At 37.1% G+C, this 25,729-nt stretch overlaps 3 protein-coding genes across 3 annotated transcripts in view; 2 read left to right on the top strand and 1 right to left on the bottom strand.

Moving 5' to 3' along the window:
• Nucleotides 1-146: 146 nt before the first annotated feature.
• LOC120486675 (uncharacterized) lies at nucleotides 147-4,840 on the bottom strand. The gene is made up of 6 exons (XM_089121389.1): nucleotides 4,722-4,840; nucleotides 3,942-4,262; nucleotides 3,031-3,324; nucleotides 2,796-2,921; nucleotides 2,601-2,662; nucleotides 147-691 (listed from the first exon to the last, which is right to left on the bottom strand). Exons 1-6 carry the CDS (start codon nucleotides 4,768-4,770, stop codon nucleotides 644-646), a joined length of 900 nt encoding a protein of 299 aa, XP_088977515.1. The 5' UTR covers nucleotides 4,771-4,840; the 3' UTR covers nucleotides 147-643.
• Nucleotides 4,841-7,387: 2,547 nt separating this feature from the next.
• Nucleotides 7,388-25,729, top strand: part of LOC120486570 (uncharacterized) — a 30,010-nt gene continuing 11,668 nt past the window's right edge. The window contains exons 1-7 of the mRNA XM_089119123.1: nucleotides 7,388-7,599; nucleotides 7,821-8,141; nucleotides 12,686-12,994; nucleotides 14,091-14,441; nucleotides 17,470-17,538; nucleotides 17,899-17,918; nucleotides 23,916-24,039. Coding sequence (XP_088975249.1) covers nucleotides 7,548-7,599; nucleotides 7,821-8,141; nucleotides 12,686-12,994; nucleotides 14,091-14,441; nucleotides 17,470-17,538; nucleotides 17,899-17,918; nucleotides 23,916-24,039 — 1,246 coding nt within the window. The 5' untranslated portion in view covers nucleotides 7,388-7,547. The remainder of the gene's footprint in view (nucleotides 7,600-7,820; nucleotides 8,142-12,685; nucleotides 12,995-14,090; nucleotides 14,442-17,469; nucleotides 17,539-17,898; nucleotides 17,919-23,915; nucleotides 24,040-25,729) is intronic.
• LOC120486584 (uncharacterized) overlaps nucleotides 24,062-25,729 on the top strand; it is a 65,262-nt gene continuing 63,594 nt past the window's right edge. The window contains exon 1 of the mRNA XM_089121231.1: nucleotides 24,062-24,085. The gene's annotated coding sequence lies outside the window, so the exon portion shown is untranslated. The remainder of the gene's footprint in view (nucleotides 24,086-25,729) is intronic.

Genomic DNA, 25,729 nt, shown 5'->3' with positions numbered 1-25,729 from the left:
GTTATGAATTTTACTTGTATAATAGTCCTTTTTTCCAGTGAAAATCACTGTTTCACATTGATCTCAGTCATATTCTGTTTTAGCAGCATTTATACTCAAAAATCCACAATTTATCAGTAAAAAAAATCACTGGAGGACGGCAAGCATCATATAAAACTGATTTTATTAGATTAAAATATGACATCTAGAGCATCAACATCTCTAAAATAGCGCACCCTATCGGTTAAAAGTAGAGATATTATTAGAGAGATGTGATTTTCCGCTTTGAACACTAGAGAGCGATGATGTGCTTGTTAGATTTGCTAAAATATCAAACAGCTTATTTTGTGTCTGATACTTAAACCACTATTCAATGCAGTTCATATCCAATTGATTATTTTTAAAAACAAGAAGAGTAAATGGCACGCATAGAAGCACGGTGAAGGGTGGAATCAATATTTACAAATGAAAGTTATGTACAATATGATAAAAATAGAACATTTTAGTTGAGTTTATGGATATGCAGTTGGGGAACCACTAAATTATAACAGAATTTCAGACATCACAATAACACACACACACAGAGTGAAAACGGGAATGTGAGCAAAAACAAAAGGTGTGCGACCGGATCCAGTATGACTCCATCAGTCCTGGTGGATAAAGATCATCGTTTTCTGGGGACATTTTCATACACAGACTCCGTTTTTGATTTCTGAAAGGAAACACAAACTCAATCAGGAACTTGCCGAGAAATTAATAACAGACTTATAATAACAGGTTTCATTCTCTTAATAAAACCTTTAAAAAACATAATTTTCTATCATTCCATACTATTCCAAAGGATGATCTTGCATGCTGCGTTTTTATTTTGAATACTGCAGACATTGTTGTACTGAGATGCTAACATAGAGCAGCAAGAGGAAATGACATCAATCATGAGTTTTGAAACGGTTAAATCATCAAACAGTTTTAGTTGTGCAGGTTTGCAGTCTCAGTCTGAGAACGACTGTCTTTTACTAAAGCAACAGCAGAGACTCTTGTTGCAGAACGTCTGCAAAGAAAGCAATGTTTGCTAAAGTTGCGTCTCGCTCAGATACTGATGAACCGCAGAGACGCTGCAGCTCGAGGACACACTGCAGCACAACATGAGGAACAACTCGGTGTCCTATTCTCTCAGATGACGACCTAATGGTTTAGAAGCTGATTTTCTATGGGTGATTTTAGAAGGATGAAACGAACAGTCAGAAATGCTTATATATGTTTTCAAATTCAAACAAAAGATTATATAAATTAGTAGGCATAGACCACTGGCTGGCTGGTGTAAAGCACAAATGTGTTAACTACAAGTCATACCAACGCATTTAAACTATACACAAAGAAAAACACTTTTAGGCCTATACTTTCAGGCAGAAAGCAGCACATCCGATATGCATGCATTGATTTTCATTGGTGGTTCTCTTTACCATGCCGTATTCATGTTATCACTCCGTAAAGAGACAATCTGCATGTTGTTAAAAAGGAAAAAAAAATAAAAAATCTTAATGTGCTCAAAACGTATAAACAAAATAAATCAAACATGGGAATGGCCATGTGAACTTGCAATAAACAAATTTGTCATTATGTGCCAGCCTGTTATGCATTTTTAATCTGTAATTATTAATTTACTTAAATTATAACCTACGTGTATAATTTTGGTCCTATTTTTATCAAAATCAAATATTTTTTCTACTCTTATTTTAAATGTCATTAGTTATGTTTTATTTAATACTTGAATAATACAATTATTTATAATCTTAATAACATTCTAATAATACAACATGTGTAATCTTAATACAAATCTAAATAACATTATAACACTAATTAATGATCTGTTTAATAATGTAATATATATATATATATATATATATATATATATATATATATATATATATATATATATATATATATATATGAGTGTGCAGCTTGATACTTTTTTTTTTTAGTGGTCTACTCCATTTAGACTTCATTGTATTTCCATGTTATGGAAATAAAAATACACCAAAATCCAATCACGCCCGAATGAGTTTTACTACTAGTGTAGGCCTAATTGATTTAAAAAAAAAAAAAAATTATTTGCCACACACTGCTAACTTCTTTTAAAATAAATACGGGACAAATACTCACGTCACGCATTGATACGGGTAACGGGAAGCATCATGCTAAGCTACTTTTTGATACAGCACGATCCCGTATTTCATGGAAGTTTTAAACAGATTTAGGCCAACAGTTAATTAAATATTTCACTAGGCTTGAAATGACCAAAGTAAAAAACAATTCAAAAAGTAAAAACTTTCCAGCCTGTGTTTAAATGTAAGTTACGCAATCTACGCCTAATTAGCCGACAATGTTTGTGGTCATGTGAACCTGTTCACTTTATCGGAGTTACATTTTCTATGTGCTAATGAATTGATCTGTGCTATATAGGAAACTACACTGAGGTGCAAACAGTTACTAGAGCATTAAAAACATCTCGTTTTGATCTGCGCTGAAGGTGACAGTGACCGTTGAGTCTATAGCGTCTGATGCTGCAAACTTCAACCGACAAGCTTCAGTCACACACACTGACTGCAACAACTTCTTACCTTTTTACGTGCTGATGGTTTACACAATGCTGAATGACTTCTGTCTTCTTCATCAGTCTGAACTGCTTTAACAATAATACAGACAAGTTGAAACAACAGAGCTTGCAAACTTATATAGAAATGTGTGTATATGTAAGGAATGCTTCAGATGAATCATTTAAAGTTATTTTGTAGTTAATAATGTACTCTCCTGACCTGTTTTTCTACATTTCTTGCAGATGCAGAAGATCACGACTATAACTACAATCATCAGAGATCCAGCAGCAGAAGCAGAGATCAACACTATCAGAGACACTGGAGAGAGTGTAGAAGAGTGTGTGTCTGTGTAATGATGAAGAAAGAAGTGAACAGAAGACATAGATCAGGTCAGTAAACACACACACACACACACACACACACACACACATATATCTGATGAGTGGTGGTGTACCTGCACATGTGTGTCTGCAGAGTGTGTTGATGTCCAGATGTGTGGTCTGGTTGCTGATGGGATTGTTCAGCACACAGCTGTAGGTGTTTTTATCCTGATATTCCACCTCCAGAGGTAGAGAGAGACTGATGCTGAGATCACACACACTGATGCTGGACAATACACTCATTCCTGCGTACCAGGACAGAGTCGCATCACACACACTCAACACTGATGATGAACACACCAATGAACAATTTGATGAAGATGATGATGACGAACAGTCTCTGGTGATGTTAGGAGTGGGCAGACGAGCTGGAAAATATGAGAGAATAAACATAAATGTGTTATAAAATATAAATTTAACATAAATCTTATTTCCAGTGTATTGGAATGATAGTCAGAGCATATGTCATCTCAAAGTATACAATTATTAAACATGTCAAAAATAAAAATAATGGAGAATTCAGAGTTCAGTAAAAGTTTATATACCACATTATTTTCATTTGTCCAGCAGAAAAGCGAGAGTTACAGTGAGACTCTTACAATGGGTTTTCATCAGTACATCCAAAAGACATGAACAACGTGAATGTTAACATGATTTTAGTAAAAAAAGAAAAAAAGTTGCTAACTTTTCATGTGTAAAGTTGTCTAATTTTATAATTTCGTCCCTTTGCCAAAAGAACTCCTAAAATTTTAAAACAGCACAAAAACTATAATTTAAATATTACAGCTTAACTAAAGAGCTGAAACATTCAAACATTCTCCTTATAAATCCTTACGAAACTGACTTTCATTGTAAGCGCCTTGTTATAATCTTCTTTTTTTTTTTTGCGGTAATCGACATTAGGTTTGGCTTGTATTGAACCCAAAATATTCCTTAACAATTTCATAAGAATATTTGAAGGTCTGAAAAAATGATCTTCACTCACCATAGACAGAAACTCTGAATGTTGTTGATGATCGTTTCGCTCCACTTATCAGTAGTTTATAATCTCCAGTGTGTTCAGTTGTGGTGTGTGTGATGGTCAGAGATCCAGTTTGATTGTCCAGCTTCAGTCTGTCTCTGAATCTCCCATCAGGAACATCATCATATATGGAGAAGACTCCAGCAGCTTTACTGATTTGAGCTATCAGAGAGTTTTCAGCTCCATATTTCCACAGTATATCGTCATCCTCATGTATTTCAGTAACATCAGTGTTTAGAGTAACAGAATCTCCCTCCATCACTGACACCGAATCACCAAACACACCTGATGAACATGAAGAGGTTTAAAGCTGAAATCAGTTTGTAATATTTAGAAGCGCAAGAGACTCAAAATGAAAGGGCGACATCTTTAATGTATTTTGAATTTATCGGCTTCTGGAGCAAAATAAACATTTGAATTTACATGAAAAGTTCATTTCAGCCGTGTAAAACTTCAAGTGGAATTCTAAGTAGATTTGATTTATTTTAGAAGAACAGTAAATGCAAATCCACTGACTTATTTGAACGTATAGCAAGAGCTTTATTTTGTCTAAAACTCAAATAAATTAGGTTAGCACTTTATTTTAAGGTGACGTACACGTTACTACGTACTTTAATAATAACCCTAAACGTAACTCTATTAAGTATAGTATTTAGTTTTTATTTGAGTATGTCTAATGTAAATATGTCAACTTTAAAGAACGTGTAACCAAAATTAAAGAGTAAAAATATATGTATAACTTACCAATCAGACTCCACCAACACAAAAAGAACAAAACCAACATGTGAAACATTTTCTCCAGTAGCTCAGTGAAAACTGATCTAATAAAACTATCTGCTGATCACACGTCCTCCCTGCCACTGAGTTTGACCACAGCTGAGTTCACACACACACACACACACAGCATGTATATCTCCAGCACAGCACTGTTTTCAACTGTTACAAGTAGTATATATTTAGTTATACTTAACAGTTTAAAATAATTCTGTGCTGGGCATATACCAGTTTCACTTCTCATATGATATATCTTTCAAAAACCGTCATACTCTAGTGCATAACTAAAACAATTTCCAACAATTCAATGGCCACGAAGAGAGTGTTTTGAGAAGTTACTTTTATTAACTCCTTATCCTTCCTTCTTACTTATAAATTCATAACATAATAATAAATAACCCACACAACTAACTCTCCTAGTGGCAAATAAGTAGAGCCATGTGACGAGGACTGAATCATCTGGAACTTAAGGCTGATTTATACTTGTGCGTCGGACCTACGCCGAGTATCTACGCTAAAGACTATGCGCTGGTTTTCATTTATACTTCTGCGTCGTTGTTCGCGTTGACGCGCAATTACAATCACACATCAATTACAATCAGACCAATCACAGCGCTTGCGGTACGTAGAATTGACGCGTTGTTACATTTTTGGAGAGGAGCGCGTCGGGGTACGGCAAAGGGAACGCGCGCTACACACAGCCTACGGCGTAGCTACGGCGTGAGTTTGACGCAGAAGTATGAATTGGGCTTTAGGCCGTGTGTCCACCAAAGGATTTTTCACGCATGTGGCGTATTTTTCCAATTGTTTTAATTGGGAGTGACGTGTTTTTTAAAACGGCATGAGCGTAACGAGGCACTGAGCGTTTTTTCACCCTTAAGCGCCGAGCGCATGACGTTTTTTACTTGTCGCCGAGAGTTGAAAAATGTTAAAACGCAGCGCTCAATGTCACTTTTTACCCACCCGTCCAATCACAACGGAGGAGGGGCGGGACTAATACCACACCGACCAACTGTCACAACATTTTTTTCTGCCAGAAATTTTTGGTCAAAAACCACCCTGCACTAGTTAAAAATGGAAAAAAAAATTTTTTTTAACATTAACATTAATTGTTTTCCGAAATGTAGTTTCTGAATGTGTCGAATATGAAAAAGTAGGCTAGTAATATTTTAGATTATTGAATATATGTCAGCATATACATTTTAAAATGTCGTTATAATTATTCAGTTTAAAGTGGCAAAAATAATCTGCCATCACACATTGCCAGACGGAAGCCTGTTCAAGTCAAACTGAAACTGCTGCGGTCGGTTTTCTTCAGAAACATGGTTTGATCTGCTGGATGGACAAACAGCTTTTGCATTAGAGAACGGCCATTTGTTTGATGTGTATTTAGTTTGTAGATGAAGGGCTTTTCCTGTCCTGGTGTTATGAACCTCACAGTCACACTCTGACTTTCCTCCTACGCACAATAGCTTTACAGTGAAAAAAAAAAAAAGAATTTTACACAAGTAAAAAAAACAGTCATATTTTAAAAATTCCAGATTGTGTTAAAGTCATTGTTTGTGTCTGATGCTGAGGAAATGTAAGATCTGTGTTAGCTTTATTGGTGTCCGGGTTCTTTCACTTCAGTCTGGTTTTGTGACAGCCCTGACACTCCTATAGGCCTAATGTCTTGTTGTTGTTGTGTGTGTGCTTCTTCCGTTCATGCTAGTTGTTTTGTGTGTGTGGACTGTGGAGCGTGGTGTACAGATCTCAGCACTTCGGGTTTTCTTCACTTCGGGATTCTGACATTCATGCTAATGTGTTGGTCTTCTGTTGCTAGCGCACAGGAGCGGCGTCGACCCAGATAGCATACATATATATGTGGGCTTTATCTGGGCTGGGAAACTGACATATAGCTCAGTTCTGGGACTTCCTGGTGAAAAAATAATGCTTGAAACCTATGGTCATTTCAATGTATTACAGTTTAATTATTTTAGCTAAGCAGTTTATAAGTGTATAGATTTATGAAGGTAAGACCTTTGTTTTTGTTTTTATGAAGGAGTTAACTCTGTCTAAGAAAGCAAAGATATAAAACAAGACAAGCCTTGGAGGTTTTCAAATTATACACAATTTGATAACTGATTAGACCTCGTATGTTCTATTTCTTTAGTTATTGTGTTTACAAAAATCTTAAATTGTTTTGATATTGAAGATATGTATTTTTAATATGATTTTGATTGTTTAATAAAAAACAAAACAAAAACGTATGGGCATTTTTTTTATAAGATATTCTTTATTTCACAAGAACATGTGCAGCATGAATTTTTCTCTGAGTAAAAAAAAAAATGTCAAAATCCAAAAAGAAAGAGAAAATTCGGCATTGTTTTAAAAGAAACATATACAAACACATTCAACCCTAGGCCAATTTTATCACAACAATAAATTAACTGACAATTAAATGAGGAACTCACTCTCAGGTCCATTTTGTCCTTTCAGTCTTCCAAAATAATGATACAACATTAATTCCGCCCCTCCCTCACTTCCGGTTCTGGTGCGCTGGGGTTCTGAAACGCTGCGGGTCTGTGGGTGGATCTCTTTCTTCTTGGATGCAGTTTTCTGTCTCCTATCCTCTCCTCACTGCAGGGCGAGGCTCATCTCAAACTAGCCACCCATCACTACAAACAGAAGCAGTTATTTTGTTTTGTAGGAAAGAACGTTGGACGCGTCACAGATTCAATGGTGAAACAGTTTCAATGGTGAAACATCACATTTTCATCACCGAATCTGCTGTAATTTCAGGCAAACATTGTGAAAATGCTGAATGTCTCAGATATGCCCTCGTTGCGCATTTATTTACTTATGTACGGTAAGACATTTGTAGCTTAATTTATTTTGTCTCTTTAGGTCAACAATGAAACGAACGTGAAAGCAGTTTATTTAATATTCGTATTCTGAAATGTATTTTGCTTGACCATCTGCTTGATGCTTGACATTTATTTGTTACAGTCTTTGGTCTACGATAAAAATGAACAGTGAACGTGATTAGTGTGTGTGTTGTTTGGCTCGTAACTTAAATTTCTTCTTCAGGTGTTTTATGTGATGGTGCAGACGGAGAGTCAGTGTCTGTGATGGAAGGAAATTCAGTCAGTCTTAAATATCTTACAGAAAGAAAAACACAAGAAGAAATTATATTTTATTTTAATAACATTAGCATCGCTGAAATCACTGGAGATCAGAGTAAGATCTGTACAGATGTACAGTGTGAAGAGAGATTCAGGGACAGACTGAAGCTGGATCATCAGACTGGATCTCTGACCATCACAAACACCAGAACAACAGACTCTGGACTTTATGATGTAAGGATCTCCAGTAGAAAAAAACGTGGCAGTGGAGAATCCTATCATGTTGGTAAGTCGTTATTTTTAATAACTTAGTCTATAATTGTATCCCTTAACTTTTTTTTGATCACCAAAATTAAAAATGTACATTTTTCTCTTACGAGAGGTTCTCTCGTGTTGTGTAAGTTTAGCTTACGCTAAGGGAAAGATTCATCTTCTCGAGATATTGAAGCCAAAAAATTACGCAGTGCAGCTAGCAGACCTAGCGGGCATCTTAGCACGCTCATTGGCTGCTTTACGCCGACGTGACGTCATGTCCAATCATGGGCGTGGCTTAGCGTAGCCAAGCGGCAACCTCGCGAAGCCTTAAAGGGTTAGTTCACCCAAAAATTAAAATTAAGTCATTAATTACTCACCCCCATGCTGTTCCAACCCCGTAAGACCTTCGTTCATCTTCGGAACACAAAAAAAGATATTTTTGATGGAATCTGAGAGCTGGATCAGTCCTTCAAGGGACTGGCTCTTGACGGCCCATAAAGTCATTAAAGAAAAGGTTTAAATATTCCATGTGCCTACAGCGGCTCAATTATAAGTTTATCAAGCGACGAGACTACTTTTTGTGCGAAAAAAACATAAATAATGACTTTATTCCACTATTCCATTACTTCCTTATGGGCGCATGCGCGAGAACTGAGACGAGGACGTTCTCCTTCGACTACTTCTTGTTACCGGCTGCTCACCGCTTAGGAGTTTTACCGCCACCTACTGTATAAGATGATGTGCTGATATAGCTGGAAGCGCAAAACTTTCTATTTACAAGCAGAGGAAGATGCGCGCTGTACATACGCTTTTCAATTAGCGTATTTTCCGCACTATAAGGTGCACTTAAAAGCCTTTAATCTTCTCAAAAACGACAGTGTTCCTTATAATCCGGAGCGCCTTATATATGGATCATCATTTTATACGGTAGGGGGCGGTAAAACTCCTAAGCGGTGAGCAGCCGGTAACAAGTAGTCGAAGGAGAACGTCCTCGTCTCAGTTCTCGCGCATGCGCCCATAAGGAACTATTGGAATAGTGGAATAAAGTCGTTATTTATGTTTTTTTCGCACAAAAAGTATTCTCGTCGCTTGATAAACTTATAATTGAGCCGCTGTAGGCACATGGAATATTTAAACCTTTTCTTTAATGACTTTATGGGCCGTCAAGAGCCAGTCCGTTAGGCATTCTATGTAGGACTGATCCAGCTCTCAGATTCAATCAAAAATATCTTTATTTGTGTTCCGAAGATTAACGAAGGTCTTACGGGGTTGGTACAGCATGGGGGTGAGTAATTAATGACTTAATTTTCATTTTTGGGTGAACTAACCCTTTAATATTTAAGCTAATTAGACCTTATTCAGAGCAGCGCCATGACCGGTATGAAAGTGAGGCTGTGAGGGATAGACTTACCGTGTTTCCAATGGCATCTGCTGTAAAAAGCTGAATAAAGCGGCTAGATTACTTACAATTTTGCACAGCTTACATTGTCGGGAGTTTTTTGTCAACTGACATTTCTTTGAATGATATTTTTCCAGTTTCATGAGCAGAACAATCCGAAAACACATTAAATAACAGTACAGCCCATTGAAGAGATGCAAGTCTATCCCTCACAGCCTCGCTTTCATTATCATTAAAAATCAAAGATGGCGCTGCCGTGAATAAGGCGATTAAAGTTCTGCATAATTAAGGGCGGGGCCACTTGAGTGACAGGTGGATTCTTGCGGCCGCTGTCACTGCTAGTCGTTGCTGTCTGTTAGCGTCACCCTCAGCTGTGTTTGTGCTTTTCTGGGATTATTTCATATAATTTAATACATGTAGGCTATAATACCTTTGCCCGTGCACGCCGTTGGATTCCGTCGTGTTGAGTATGAAGAGAACGACCGAGAGTGCTGTGTTTCCAGCTGTTTCCCTCACATGCACTAATGGATGTCTGATCATTTCAGTGCTTTCTCTCCGTCCATGCAATAGATGCACACCCTTGAATGAGCATGGATTTCTAGTTAATTTACTTGAAGTTCTGAGGTAATATCTTTGGTTTGACCCATCTGAGAAACTGAGAGGCGGCCAAAATCGGATTGTAAAATGGACTGAATTAAAGCTCTTTACGAACTTGACGTGAGATGCCGACTGACGTGTGCTTGCCTTGAATCACTGTCACATGCACAAGCTTAGAGCAATATCGTAAGTAATTAATACATTTTTAACTAGCAGAACGATGTCACGATGCACATAGTTGACTGCTTTTATGTTGTGAGAAATGTGTGTGATCTGTGTTATGTACTTGTATACATGCTCTTAATTGCCCCTTGTGAGATTAATAAAGTTGATAAAAAAGTAAAGTAAATAGTCTCACTTTTAGTTATGTCTTAACTATTATAATATTTCGAAGGGCAAAACATGACCTTTAACCATTGGCTTTACTTTTTCAATCAGCTGTCAATTCAGCGGCAGTAGCATAGCATTAGCACCTCAGCTCCACCCGCGTCCTGCCTCTTTGCCCATTTTAATTTATCCGGTAGTGACGAGAGGTGACGCACTGCCAAGATGGCGACGGCCGGCCCCGCCCACTTAAGTCTTCAAAAACGCCTTTCAGAAACCTATGGGTGACGTCACGGACACTACGTCCATATTTTTTTACAGTCTATGATATAAGCAGGGCTCAGAGGCTGAATACGCCATGGGGGTAATCCATCAGCCGGAAGTTGAAGCCTCTATTAGCATCCCATTGACTTCCATTCATTTTGGCGTCACTTTGACAGCAAATAACTTTACATCTGAGGCCTCCAAAGACTTCATTTGTCCATTATTTATTTCTAAAGAAACATGACAATGTATAAAATGCGTTGTATCTTACGTTATGGCCACGTAGAAGCCAATTTTGTAAAAATAGGCTAAAGATTGCGTCATAACCATGGGACTTTCTGTCGCACAATAGAGACATTACCGTTAAGACAAGAGGAGAAGCTTGCAGGCAATCTTTTACTGTCTATGAGGCAATCGGGAGGACATGGAGGCACAAAGTGAAGGTAGAAGCCCATAAATAGAGCAACGGGACCATAAAAGCAACGGGACAAAATATTTCAACAACATTTTTGAGGAATTAGGTGATTCAGATTAGTCTTGGCACAACTAGCAGAAGATTTTCAATGCTCAGTTTGAGCCTGTGCAGTCGCTCAAATATCAGACAGGAAGTGCAATAATCGGGGTTCAGTCTTCTCCGTTGAAATCAATGGGGTCGCTGTGTCCATTTCTTTTACTGTCTATAGAATACGCTGGTTTCACGCAGCTGCCATTTTGAAATTGAAAACGAGGCTCCAGTGGGAAGAATATCGGAAGTACAGATAGATAGACAACAATGTCTTGGACTACCAACCTGAAGCTGCTGCCTTGATTTAAACTATTAGATGTTAATATCCAACATAGGATTTGTATATTGTGCGTTCCTGCTTCTTTTTTTACATTCTGAATGTTTACAAAAATATTGATAAATTTCACTGTATATAGTCCCCTCCTTGAACTGCTACCTTAACGTGGTGGAGGGGTTTGAGTACCCGAATGACCCTAGGAGCTATGTTGTCTGGGGCTATATGCCCCTGGTAGGGTCTCCCAAGGCAAACAGGTCCTAGGCGATGGGTCAGACTAAGAGCGGTTCAAAATCCCTTATGATGACAAAGAAATCAAGGAAGAAGACTGCAGTATGCATCCGAGGGATATATTCATGACATAAAATGCAATCGAGTAGAGAATAATTTAATAAAAAATGAAACTAAAGCCTATGGGCTCTATGCACGGCGTTATTTCCGGTGAAGGTGTAAGGATGCTCGATAACTTCCGCCGATCGTAGAGTCCAATGCAATACCGAGAATTTATATTGAATTTTATACTCCATAGTTATACTAAAGAAACGTTAGTCACAAAAACAGATAAAACAGACACCCCTCCTTGTGTTTATACTTCTTTTTAAAATTATATTAAATAAACATAACTATATATAAAATTACATCTAAACGTATGTACGTTTCGTTTCAAAGATGGGAGGACAGTAAATTTTGAAGACTCTGCCATAATCCCGTTTTCCTCGGTTTTCCTCCGCTTTAATCTCCGCAACCGGAAATGGACGAGCGTCCTTGCGTCAAATGCAGAATTTATGCGTGCATATAGCCCATAGACCCAGCGCAAGCAGCCGCCGCCTCATACGCTGACCGTTCAACTGGGAAACACAAATTGAGGAACAGCTATGTTTGTGCACAGGGTAAGTGAATGTGAAAGTAATCTAATATTTATAAATCAAACTGCTTATCCATAGATCTTGTGGAATAACATTAACACCAGGAGAGCAACGATCGGATTGGGTTAAAGTTACTCAGTCTGTGTATGCGCGTTGTGCACCCGCTACATAATGGCCAAGCATGCGCGCTTAAAATGGCATTATGAACTTTGAAATTAAATGAACTTTTAGCAATTTGCAGAAAATCTAAATTCACTATGCTTGTTGTATGTGTCCTATACTTTCTTAGAAGTGATTTATGATTATCTGTTCTTTTCTTCTCCTGGTGTCTTTGGTGTTGATACAGATGCAGTGTCAGTGATGGAGGGAGATTCAGTCACTCTAAACACTGGTGTTCAAACAAACCAACAAGAAAAGATTAAATGGTATTTTAATAACACTCGTATCGCTCAAATCACTGTAGATCAGAGTAAGATCTGTACAGATGTTCAGTGTAATGGAGGCACTGAGAGTTTCAGAGACAGACTGAAGCTGGATCATCAGACTGGATCTCTGACCATCACAAACACCAGATCCACAGACTCTGGACTCTATCAACTACAGATCATCGGCAGTAACACCATAGGTGGAAAGATATTTAGTGTTATTGTCCATGGTGAGTGTTTTAACAAATGTTTTAAGACATGCATAATCACAATGTGTTTACATCAGATACTTTCTGTTTATTCTCTTCGCCTGCACAGTTATGTCCCAGATATTTGTGGACTACACTTTGACGTTTTGTTCTACAAAGTAAATAACATACACTCATAGCGAAAACGGAAACTTTGAAGAAGTTTTGTTCATTTTTAAAAACCTATGTTTTTATTTTCTTTTATACCCTTTTATGAAGTCTTGATTTTGTTTTTCATGCATGATTGTTCAAAATGTGCATTGCTTTTCTCATATTTTACATTACATCATTACAGCTTTTTCTGGCCTTTTTTTCGATGAAGCCCATACTTCCGAAATACAAAATGTCTGTGATTGGTGGCCCAGATAACTGGCCCAGTGTGTTGTGATTGGCAGCGCTCAGCCCGTGTTCGGGAAATTTCCCGCCCCTTCGCAACCACGAGCTCTGCTCAGATGTAATATTACATTTTTCTAAGAACAGACTTAAAATAGCAAGAGCTTACAGAAGCAATAGTAAACACTACATCAATACTGTAATGTTAGTTAGCAAGCTAGGGGAGCAAAAGCTTTGCCATGTTTTTCTTTGTTTGTTTTTTCAGATGTATTGAGGGTCATTTGTGGATATATTAAAGGGGTGAAGAACTGAGAAATCAAATTTTCCTTGAGCTTTTGACATCTAAGAGGTCATCATATTATAAGAATATCCTGTAAGTTTCAGAACTTAAAACTTCCTTGTTATAAGGAAGCTTTTATTGACACCAGGCTCAGCAAACAAGTAGTTTTTCAAAGTGGGGAACTATGACATCAAAGAGAGTAAATGTTGTCGCGTCGGCATCTGCGAACTCAAACTTGTGTAAGTACCGATCTTTAATAAGACAAGAATAAGAACGTGATTGGATAACCTGAAGGTAACAAGTGACGTGGTAATTAAGTCTTCCTGGCAGAACTTATCCTAAAGCTTTAATTTCATGACCCTTTAATACATTCAAGTAAATTCATTCAAATAAGAAATTTCATCATGGTTAATAATAAGTTAAAGGTTGCTTCACAACCACAGCAGATGTTAATTTGTGTTTCAGATGCTCTTGGTGCAGAGACGGATGAAATAAAGACAAAGTCAGTGAAGGAGGGAGAATCTGTCACTTTAGATCCCGGTGTAGTGAAAAACCCCAAAGATGTGATGATGTGGTATTTCCATGGCAGTTGTTTAGCTGAAATCACTGGAGATCAGAGTAAGATCTGTACAGATGATCAGTGTAAAGAGAGATTCAGAGACAGACTGAAGCTGGATCATCAGACTGGATCTCTGATCATCACAAACACCACAAACACAGACTCTGGAGTTTATCATCTTGAGATCATCAGCAACAGCAGCGTCATCATCCACCAGCTCAGCATCAGAATTATCAATGGAAATGGGACTGGTCCTAGTGAGTAAAATTCAGTCTTTCAGTTCATTTCCCTTGAGAAGGTCTAGAGTTTTTCAATGATTTTGTTTCCATTGTGGCCTGTCTGAAAACGAGAGATCTCAAAACTAAAGTATAATGGAGATCATCTGTATCACTGTGACATGCATGTCAAGTGACACACTTTTCTGACTTCACAATTGAAAGCTATTAACTAGGGCTGCAAGATAAATCGCATGATATTGTTATGCGCGTCTAGTCAGTAAAGCCGGTTCCTTGATTAGTAGTAAATCACCTTCACCTGCTTTTAGGAGCGGCAAAGAGCCGTAGTTCACTGACAAGCTGAGCCATATCGCATTAAAATCGAGGACATACGATAATTAATGCGATATGGCTCAGTTTGTCAGTTAACTATGGCTCTTCATCACAGCAAAAACTCCAGTGTTAAACTAACACACCTGGGAGTGTATATGAGTCCACACTCAAGAGTGTTAAAATTAATAAGATAATTTATTGAGTGATGATTGAGCATTATTGAAGACACCTAAAGCAGAATCACTGAAGGAGAAAACCGGAATTTCAGGTCACCGTTATGGAGATCAGTGTTTGCTTTAGTTGGGCTCTTGACCCTTATATTATTAAATATAGATTTTGTTTTGTTATACCTGCCGGATGAACAAAGAAAAAAAGTGATATCATGGTGTTGGTTATATTATGACAATCATCATTTGAACTTAATGTTTGTGATTTATGCTGTTGCTTATATTATAACTGCGATTCTGTATAAATACCTAGAATTTGAGATATAATATAAAGGATTTATTAAAAGTTGACAAAAGTAAAAAAAAGAAGAAATACTCTTTTAGGCACACAGATATCAAAATTCAGTCAATGCATCTCAACAATGGTGACTAGCGGAATATTCAATAAGGAAAAGTAAATTACATAGTCAATTCAGATCATAATTTTTTCGTACCGCAATGCATGATGGGAGCCATTAATGAGTTGTGATTGGTGGCAACAAGGATTATTACTGTCACCACGGTTGAGATACATAGGCTGATTATTGATGTCTGTGTTTCTAAATAAATGCATTTGAAAATTATTTGATGAGAACAATATTTATTAAATATTTTGGACTATAAGAAAAATATTGATAATCATATGCTGTAGAACCACTAAGCTGTTGCTAACAAGTTAAAAAAATATCATCTAAATAAGTTTCATTCTTCAAATCACAGCATGATTATGTCAAAACATAACCAACACTATCAGATCACACTTTTCTTTGTTCATTTGACCGTTATAAATCAATAACAGCAGACAAACAATATATAAAGTGAAAGTTTAAGGGTCAAGAGCCCAACCAAAGCAAACACTGATCGCCATAACGGTGGCTTACAATTTGTGATTTTCTCCTTCAGTGATTCTGCTTGTTATCACCAGGGGCCTCATGTATAAACGTTGCGTACGCACAAAATGGGCATAGAAATATGCGTACGCATTTTTCCACGTGCACATCGGGATTTATAAAAAATAAACTTGGCGTAAATAAGTGCGCACCGTAAGGATGCTCTTGACCGTGCGTACGCACTCTTTTAGAAGATTATGGGTTTTGGCGACACCGATGGTGAGCTGGAGTCAAATGTCTTTTTGCTTACTATTAGACAGAGAATCTAAAGAAAATTATACAGCTACAGAAAGATAATACAAATATAATTTCACAAACCTATCATCACTTGAAGCAAACATCCATCCCTTCTTAAATGACCGCGCCAGCACGCGCGTTGGGCCGTTTGGTGAAACTGACGCACATATAGCCTATAATCTAACGGCAGATCATGGAGTAAAACCGTAAATCTTCATTATGAGTCCAAATCATAAATACAGTCCATATTCACAATAATAGTTTAAATAAATAAAAGAATGGTACTATGTTTTACTTCTGATATAAACATTTAGATTAAATATGCCATTCTCATTAATGGAGTTAAACTCTTAAACTACATGAAATCATTACTGAGAAGTTACAATATATATATATATATTCAATAAATAGAAATAGACCTATTTGTTGTGTGGATGCATTGCTTTTGAACACTTTTCTTCTGGCATGCTGTGTTTTAATGTTTTAACTAGAGATTGTCTGAGAAAACTGTTTCGTGCAAATAATGCACAACCATGTCTATCTCTTCCATTAAAATCTCTTCCATTATCCATTAAAATATAAATCAATTAAAAATACTATTTGGCCAGTGGAAAAGATTGAGAAAAACTTTCTCTGAAATGTATTTAACACTATTTGATTTATTCATTCAAAAACAAGGCAAGGAGGCTACAAAAAAAAATGTTTGTAATAATGTGACGGCACATCCGCATTTCATATTTTCCTAACGTCTTGTACCGTTAAACTTGGTATCACGTGGATGAATAATCATATGCAAATGATATGCAGATGATGATATGCATATTTAAACTAGGCGTTGTAATCTCCATATATGGTTATTTCGGGGAGGAGACGCACGTGCGCATAATCTCCCGCTGACTGGGATTTATAAAGTGAATTCTGCGCAGGTTCTGGCGTACGAACGGTTTTATAAATCTGAAAACTTTTGTGCGTACGCAAATTCTGCCTTATGTGCGTACGCACACTTTAAGGATGAAATCTACGCAAAGTTTTATGCATGAGGCCCCTGGTGTCTTCAATAATGCTCAATCATCACTCAATTAATCACTTAATCATCTCATTAACTTTAACACTCTTGAGTGTTCATTTAACACTTACATCTGCATCATATCTTCTATCTTAAAGCAGGTGAAGGTGATTTACTACTAATCAAGGAACCGGCTTTAATGATTAGATGCGTATAACAATATCGTGCGATATATCGTGCAGCCCTACTATTAACATAAACAATGCATACAAATCGGTCAGTTTTCCCATGAGCACCACATGACGCACTCAATAGCACACACCTGATGATGGTGGGAAGGCATAAGAAACAATTGTTGTCAATCTCTAGTATTAATGACTATCTTTTTTTCATTACAGGTTGGATTATGTGTTTACTAATTATCCCAGGATTTGTCATTGTTCTGCTGGTGCTTTCAGGTGTAATTGGTGAGAATTACTTCCTTTTTTTTGTGTGTGCTTTATGTGTGATGACGTTTCATTTATTCATTACACACACATCAGTATAATATCTATTTAAAATTGTTCATGTTTTAAGTTGCATGCATAAAAGTAACATGATGCAGAAACAATCAAATCCTTATTGAATAGTTGTGGGTAATTTAATCACAAACCATCAGACACGGCATTCAAACATGTTGAATTGGTAGTTCATAAGATGACAATGTGTTTCAGTTTATTAGATTGAATATGCATTAAACTGAAGAGTATTTTGTGTGTGTGTGTGTGTGTGTGTGTGTGTCTCTGTTAATTTCCTTTACCTTCTGTGAATCTGTTTTCTTCTTCCAGGAAAACGGTGTAGAAAACTGGCCCATACAAAGAAAATAGGACTTATTTTATCCCTCATCAAATAGGCCTTGTGCGTCATGGATGGACCCTGGCTATGTTGGATCCTCCAAAACTTAGCTTAGTGTTTAGCTTAGTGACATTTTCCTGTATTTAACTGGCCGTGGGAGTTATTCTAGTCCTGTTACGCATGTTAGCCACTATCGGACAGCGATTCAATAGTCCTTTTCTTTTAAATCACAGGTTTTAGAGTAACTACACATGAGCCAGTGGACGCACTTCTACCTCACTCTGGCCAGAAGCTGTAACTGCAGCAAAAAAAAAATGTGATTGAAATATTGCCGGCCACAAAAGTTGATCATGACAGGACAATCTTGCCAAAATATAATGACTTAAAGCAATAATGACCTTGTTTAATAGGCTTTTTCATATACACCGTCAAATACAAGTATATACATTAATTTCAATATAAAACAATAATGAAATACAGTGATTACATATTCATATACTGTACATTACAAATACAGTAGTTAGTTAACTATGTGTTCACTATATTTCAGCCAACAGATATTTAATATAGGCTCATAAGTCAAATAGTTGGTGTCCTTGCAGTGAACCGACGGGCTTGTACATCGACCGTGACGCGTGGAGCTCATATTGTTAAGTCCAAAGTTTACTTCATTTTTGACATGAATACTGTATACATAAAGCCAAACACACATCCTTTCAAAGTATAGTCCATTTATATAACAAAGTATTACCGTGGCTTCCTTCCTGGACCTTCAAGGATAGCTTTACTGTATTATTTATTGTAAGGTCACAGTAACAGCATCCGTTTATGATTTTAATATATATATAATAGGCAGCACTGAATGTTTTATTGCATGCAGTTTTAAACACTGCAAATATTATTAGTTAAAAAAAAATGGAAATAGCATGTAAAGAGAATGGAAATAGCATGTAGATGTAGCAAATTAGCTCAAAGGGGGAAAACTTATATAAGTTATTATACAAGGGACGTATAGAACAGTGGGTTAAAATTAATTATAAAGATATAGATCCGCTTTCAGAATTAACTGTAGGAGAATTAATTTTACAATCCAAAGACCGTCACAAAAATCACTGGCGTTACAAACGACCTTGTAACCAATCAGATCAACGTGTGGTCGTCAACGATTGGATCTCTGAGGTGCTGTGAGTGAATGGAGGCGGGGCTCATTTGCATAAATTATAGAACCAAATGAGGCAAGGGTGTCAAATTACAGTCCAGAATTTTAAAAAACAGGCAACAATCTAAGAACTAAAAGACAAAGAAACCAGCTAACCTCACGGTGAATGACAGTTAACAAGGCTACCAGATTTAGTCTGGGCAGTGGGTTATGGGTAATGTAGTGGCAGTAGTCTGGGGTGCAGTGCCCTCTGGTGGCTATCAAGGGCGCTCCTCCAACTGTTAACCGTGACAGTTACAGTACATTCACGCTTTTTTTTTAAGGCATGAAAAAAAAATCAAGGTTTAAATATGTAATTTGGGTCATTAAAGATTAGTTTTAAGGAATACCAATTAGTGACTACAGGGGGACTTTAAGAAAGATTATTCTCCTGGCCAAGAAGGATAACTTACTGTTGTGCTAACAGTACAAAAGCATGTAGCAAGAACGTTTAAGACGTTTAAGTGAACGCAAACACGGAGACAATCAAGTGGGGGTATAAAAGGTTTAATAAATGAAACTATATACAACTAAACTAAGCAGAGCTTGTGTTGAATAAAGAAAAGCAAAGGAAAAGAGAGAGAAGAGCAAAGAATGGCAAGATTTACAATGTTAACTAAAACCTTATGAGAATCATTATTGAGTCAAACCCAGAGACGCATCTAAAGATGGATAAAGCGGTTATTGGCTTTGGCGCTGAACAAGAGTCCTGTATACGTGCAGAATACTGAGATTCTTAATGAGTTTGTTTGGCTTGAGCTGAAGCGTTCATTGAAGTGAAAGTAAATTTGTAAATTAAAGTGAGTAAGTAAAGTAAGAGTCAGTAAAGTCAGGGAGAAGTGACTTGTGTTATGTGCTTATGAATTGAATATCTTAAACTGCTGATCTTAATACCTTATTTTAACTATTTTGGGTATTAATATCTGCTGCATTGATAGTTACGGCCTGTTTAATTGAGAGCTGGACGACTCATTTGTCCGGCCGTGACTCTTTCAAAATTCCCTTTGAGCTAAACTGACCTGTTTAACTCAAGGGTCCAGTTGTTCAAAGGTAAGCTGATCGGATTTTGGTTATCGGATTGGATCAAATCTTGAAAATGGGTTGTTCAAAAGGGAAAGAAGGAATCTGAAATCAGATTAGATCAGGGAATCCAATCCTAGTTTTAATCTGGATCAAACCTTCAGTTTGTGTTGTTCAAAACTTGTCTGTGGGATTTGGATAACTTTGATCCAAAAAAACAGGATTATCCTGATCCCAACAGGGGGTAGGATTTCAAGGTGGATTTCAGGAAGAAAATGTAGTAAAACCTTAAAATTGGTCAAATAATACATTTGTAGGATTTAGTGTATATACTTTTATTTATATTTTGCATTTGACTTGTGTAACAGTGATAAAGTAGACATAGGCTAACAATTAAGCTATTAAAGTAAAAATAAAATAAAAATGATCTTGTCCCCATTTGTGTTTTGCCTCAAATTAAGAAACACTTACAGTGGCTCTTCTACCTGTTCTTTACATAGTTGTCCCATTTAGAGCACTGGTAATCTTGAAAACTGTATCTTGATCAGGGTGATCCAGTCCAATGTTGCTTTGAAAAACCGGCATAAAAGTAAGACGGATTACCTGATCCTGGATAGGATAAAATGGGATTTCCAAATCCGGATCATTTTGATCCAGATTAAATGTTTTGAACAACTGGCCCAAGAAGATTCACGAAGCAATGTTTCGAAAGCGCCACCTGTCGCGGGGTCATTTAGGCTACAACACTGTTTTCAACTAATTTTTTTTTTTTTTTTTTTGCAAATGTTTCAGAACGATACAGCTATGAACAAGAAAATGCGTTTTTGTAAAAACGGTGATGTCAGTCGCATGCGTATCTGTATGACTCTGTGGGGAAGTTATTTCTTCTCTTCTCAGAGCTGGATCTTGAACTCAATGGCCAGGAAGTGCATGAAGACAAAAGCTAATGTCAGACACCTGTAATGCTTGGCTTAATCTTCTTGGCCTCAAAATGGTAAACACTGTATGCACTTTTTCAATCTAAGTTAAACATTTAATAAATTTGTATTCCTTCAACACGTTCAGTCTGAATGTGATGAGTTTCCATTAAAACTAAGAAAACGTTTCCATTTTTAGTGTGTTGAGTGAACGTATAGGATATGCCTGTACTTGTAGCAGGGGGAGCAAAAACGATTGATTACAAAAACAAAAACAAGTGATTCAGTCATTGTACATTGATCTTGTCTATGCTAATCGAATTACTGTTTTGTCTTGTTTGCTTTGTAATTTTCTCTGTTAAATATCTAAACATCCTTAAAAATAAATGTATAAGGAAAAATATGCCATGGTGCCGACTCTTTCTTTTCAAAGAATTTACTAAATATTTAGATGTACTCCCTTTAGTTAATTTTTTTTAAATGATTGTATTAGTGATTCTAATTTAACAAAAGTTTCAAAAAGCCAAACACAGAAGTGATGCAAGCAAGCACTGGTGAAGACATTATCATGCATGGAGTCACTATTGCATGCAAGGAAACTGTGAGTTTCACATTGGCATTAGCCCTTTAACTGCAGGCGGTTTTCACACCTCTATAATGCCATCTCGAATGCACATCAACCACAACAGTTTAATAATAGACACTCACAAACGGTGTGTTTACAGCTCAAACCTTTTGTCTTTTTTTTTTTTTTTTTTTGGAAATAGGCTCATTTTACAACTCCCTCAGAGTTAAACAGTTGAGTTTCACCATTTTCGACAGTTTCTGGTTTCATTCACTTCCATAGTCTATATTTTTTTTGACTTGTCAATGAGACCAGAAACTGTCTGGTTACTGATATTCTTCTAAATATCAGAAAATCGGCTGAATGGATTCGAAAACGGTAAAACTCGAGTTGTACAATGAGCCTATTTCCAAAACAAGTGGAGTATCCCTTTAAGGGAATCAGACTCAAACTGAGCTGTCACTGTTGTGAAGTGGAGTACTTTTTGTGTGCTTTTCCATTTTTGTTCAGATACGTGGATTCTCAACAACCCCAAAAAATGTCCACAACTAGTAAAGATCAGAGTTCACATTTACTGAAACCAAATGCTCCGAGGTTTGCCCTAGACTAGTGACTAGGCTACTCTCGTGAAGACAGGCGCGTAGTCCACGTGATTCTCCTCTCGAGCTGTCTGTATCAAAAAACATGTAACAAGAAAGAAAAATAAAATTAATAAATGTTTCAAATGAAATGAATTGAATTATTCTGATTACTATAGTGCAGGGTTCCTCAACAGGCGGCCCGCGGGCCACATGTTTGGGCCGCGCTCATTTCCAGGTTGTCATGGTAACATCAGTGTAAGCAAAAATTCAAATGCAGTATCTAGGCATTCGCGCGCAACGGAAATATGGCAAGTGCGAAGAAAAGAAAAGTGGACACAGAAAACAGATGATTCAAATCTGAATGGACTGAACAATTTTGTTTTATTTTGCCTGACCACCACAACGCAAAGCCAACGTGTTTGCTATGCACGCAGACCGTGGCTGTCTGTAAGTCTGACAATATCAAACGCCATTTTAACATCTGCTCAAAATTTCTTGAATAAAACAGACTCGTTTGAAAAAGAAAATAATACATAAAAATAAATAAAAATAGAATAATTGGGCTATGTGGTGATTTGTGGCTCTTTTTAACAAAACAACAACAACAAAAATAGCAGAGCAAACTTTGAGGTCATAACATTGTGGTTGGTGGCCCTTGGCTCTGTATTGTCAGAAGAATTTGGCCCTTGGTAAAAATTAATTGAGGAACCCTGTAAATGCACTCTTCAGATTCAGATGCACGAATCCCCTGCTGTCTGCTCACTGTAAAAAATAATCCTGTAAAAAAAGCGGTACACTACTGACAGCTGTGGTTGCCGGCATTATACCGTAACAATACTGTTTTCGTTACAGCATATAGCTGTTAAACTAAAGTTTTATACTGTAGCTGACAATACTGTGTTTAGCTGTTAAGTTTAAAAACAGTAACACAGCGTATTTTTACGGTATAATGCTGGGAACCACATCTGACAGTAGTTTACCGTTTTTTTACAGGATTATTTTTTTACAGTGCTGGGTTGTTTTAACTCAACTTTGGGTGAATATGGACAAACCCAGCCATTTTTAACCCAACATGTAGGTGGGTTTGTCCATATTTGGCCCAAAGTTGGTTTAAAACAACCCAGCATTTTTAGTGTACCTATTTTTTGGGTCACAACCCATACGATAAGAGCCATTGATCTACTCAACCCATCACAGCAGAAGACTGAAAACTCATCCTAATTGTAAGTGTGTGTCAGATCATCATATAAAGCACATACACCTGCACTCGTGCTCACAAATAAGACATAGAAATAAAAACGAACTTACCAGTTTACGTGCATTTCCTTTATAGTGTGTCGGGTCAGAGTAAGTGATCTCTTCATCACGAGTCTGCACTGTTTCATCATCATCTTCATAAACCACAACTACGGCGATAAAAAAAAGCATCAAAAACAACACAGAAATGTAACTACATCTTTGTCTCCACAAAGTTAAAGTGCAAATGTATGCGATTAATGTCATAAAACTGACAAAACTGTCTCTTAAAGGGATAGTTCACCCAAAAATGAACATTTTGTGAGTAATTGCTCTCTCTCATGTTGTTCAACCCCGTAAGACACACATATATTGCACTATAAGTGTAATTCACAGAAATTGTCATAGTCAGTAATACACATAATAGTACTAATTTCTTCTAAGCAGAAGTTAACACCTGCCTTCTTGATCAGTTTTTCTGTGTTTCCTGCAGATCCAGAAGATCCCAAATCCTGCAACAATCATCAGAGATCCAGCCGAGATCAACACTATCAGAGACACTGGAGGAGGAGGAGGAAGAGGAGACTGTGTTGTAATGACTAAAGAGAGACAGAAATGTGAGTGAATGCATCAGTGTGATCTACAACAGAAGACAGAGATCAGGTCAATAATCACACACACACACACACACACATATCTGATGAGTGGTGGTGTACCTGCACATGTGTGTCTGCAGAGTGTGTGGATGTCCAGATGTGTGGTCTGGTTGCTGATGGGATTGTTCAGCACACAGCTGTAGGTGTTTTTATCCTGATATTCCACCTCCAGAGGTAGAGAGAGACTGATGCTGAGATCACACACACTGATGCTGGACAATACACTCATTCCTGCGTACCAGGACAGAGTCGCATCACACACACTCAACACTGATGATGAACACACCACTGAACAATTTGAAGAACATCGTGAAGAGTTACTGATGATGACAGGAACAGGCAGACGAGCTGGAAAACGAGATAATAACAAGGAATATGGATACATCTCATAAAGTGTGTTTGTCACCCCACTGAAATCATTTTATAAATTATTTGCAGGAACAAACAAGAATATATTAAACGTTTTGGACAGATGATCTCTACTCACCATAGACAGAAACACTGAATGTTTTTGATGTCAGTTTCGCTCCACTTATCTCTAGTCTATAAACTCCAGTGTGTTCAGTCGTGGTGTGTGTGATGGTCAGAGATCCAGTTTGATCGTCCAGCTTCAGTCTGTCTCTGAATCTCCCATCAGGAACATCATCAGATGTGGAGGAAATGTTAGTGTCTCTATCGATTTTAGCTATGAGAGACTTTCCTGCTCCAAAAGACCACGTTATGTCTCCATCTTCATGCATTTCAGTATCAGTGTGTAGAGTGACCGAATCTCCCTCCATCACTGACTGTATTTCTTTTGTCTCAGAACTGAACACACCTGCACACCAAAAGGTTTTAATCACAGATTAAGGTTCTTGTTGGTTTATAAAGTCCAAGGCAAATTCAAGAACAGACTTAAAAGACTAAATTTCATATGAACTGACAGATGGCATGATTTCTTTATCTTTAACGTTTTTTAAAGCTACCAACTAGTGCACTCTATTTATAACCAGACATGGTTCCATCCCCCGCTTCATATATGGAACTCCAAAATGGTTCTATATAGAACCATTTTTTTTGGTAAAAGGTTCTATTGGCCAAGTATGGAACCCCAGGGTTCTATATAGAACCCAGAGGAACCCTTTTTTAAAGAGTGTATAGAACCTTTTAGGGGTTCCAAATACGTAGCGCTGATAGAACCTTTTCTTCTAAGAGTGTGCAGTTTAATTCTGAAGGACATTTTTAATTATAGTCGTGGGTCATGTTGGACATTGCCGAAAGCCTGAATACAAAGTCTGTCAGTTTGATTTGGGCAGAAAAGTGAAATGCAAATCCCTAATTAGAACACTAGAAATATAGTGTTCTGACAAAGGAAGAAATTAAGATTATATTTTAAAACTTACCAAGACGCCTCCTGCACAAACAAAAGACAAGAAACAGGTGAAACATGCCCTTCAGTAGTTCAGTGTCTGCTATAATAAGAATGTATCCGCTGGAAACACTCAGTCTATATGTGTCTACAGTACATGCATCCTCCCACGACACAGTTTAACCCTTTTAATGCACACACACACACACTGTATAGGTGTATACAAATGTATCTGGCTCTTATTGAGACTTATAGTGAAAAAGATTCTTCTTTTTTGTAATTTATCATTGATTCATATTGAAA

Source organism: Pimephales promelas, chromosome 2 (assembly GCF_988280905.1).
Source record: "Pimephales promelas chromosome 2, fPimPro1.hap1.1, whole genome shotgun sequence".
Taxonomy (NCBI): domain Eukaryota; kingdom Metazoa; phylum Chordata; class Actinopteri; order Cypriniformes; family Leuciscidae; genus Pimephales; species Pimephales promelas.
Note: the sequence above shows the minus strand (reverse complement) of the source record. Positions and strands in the feature narration are given on the sequence as shown.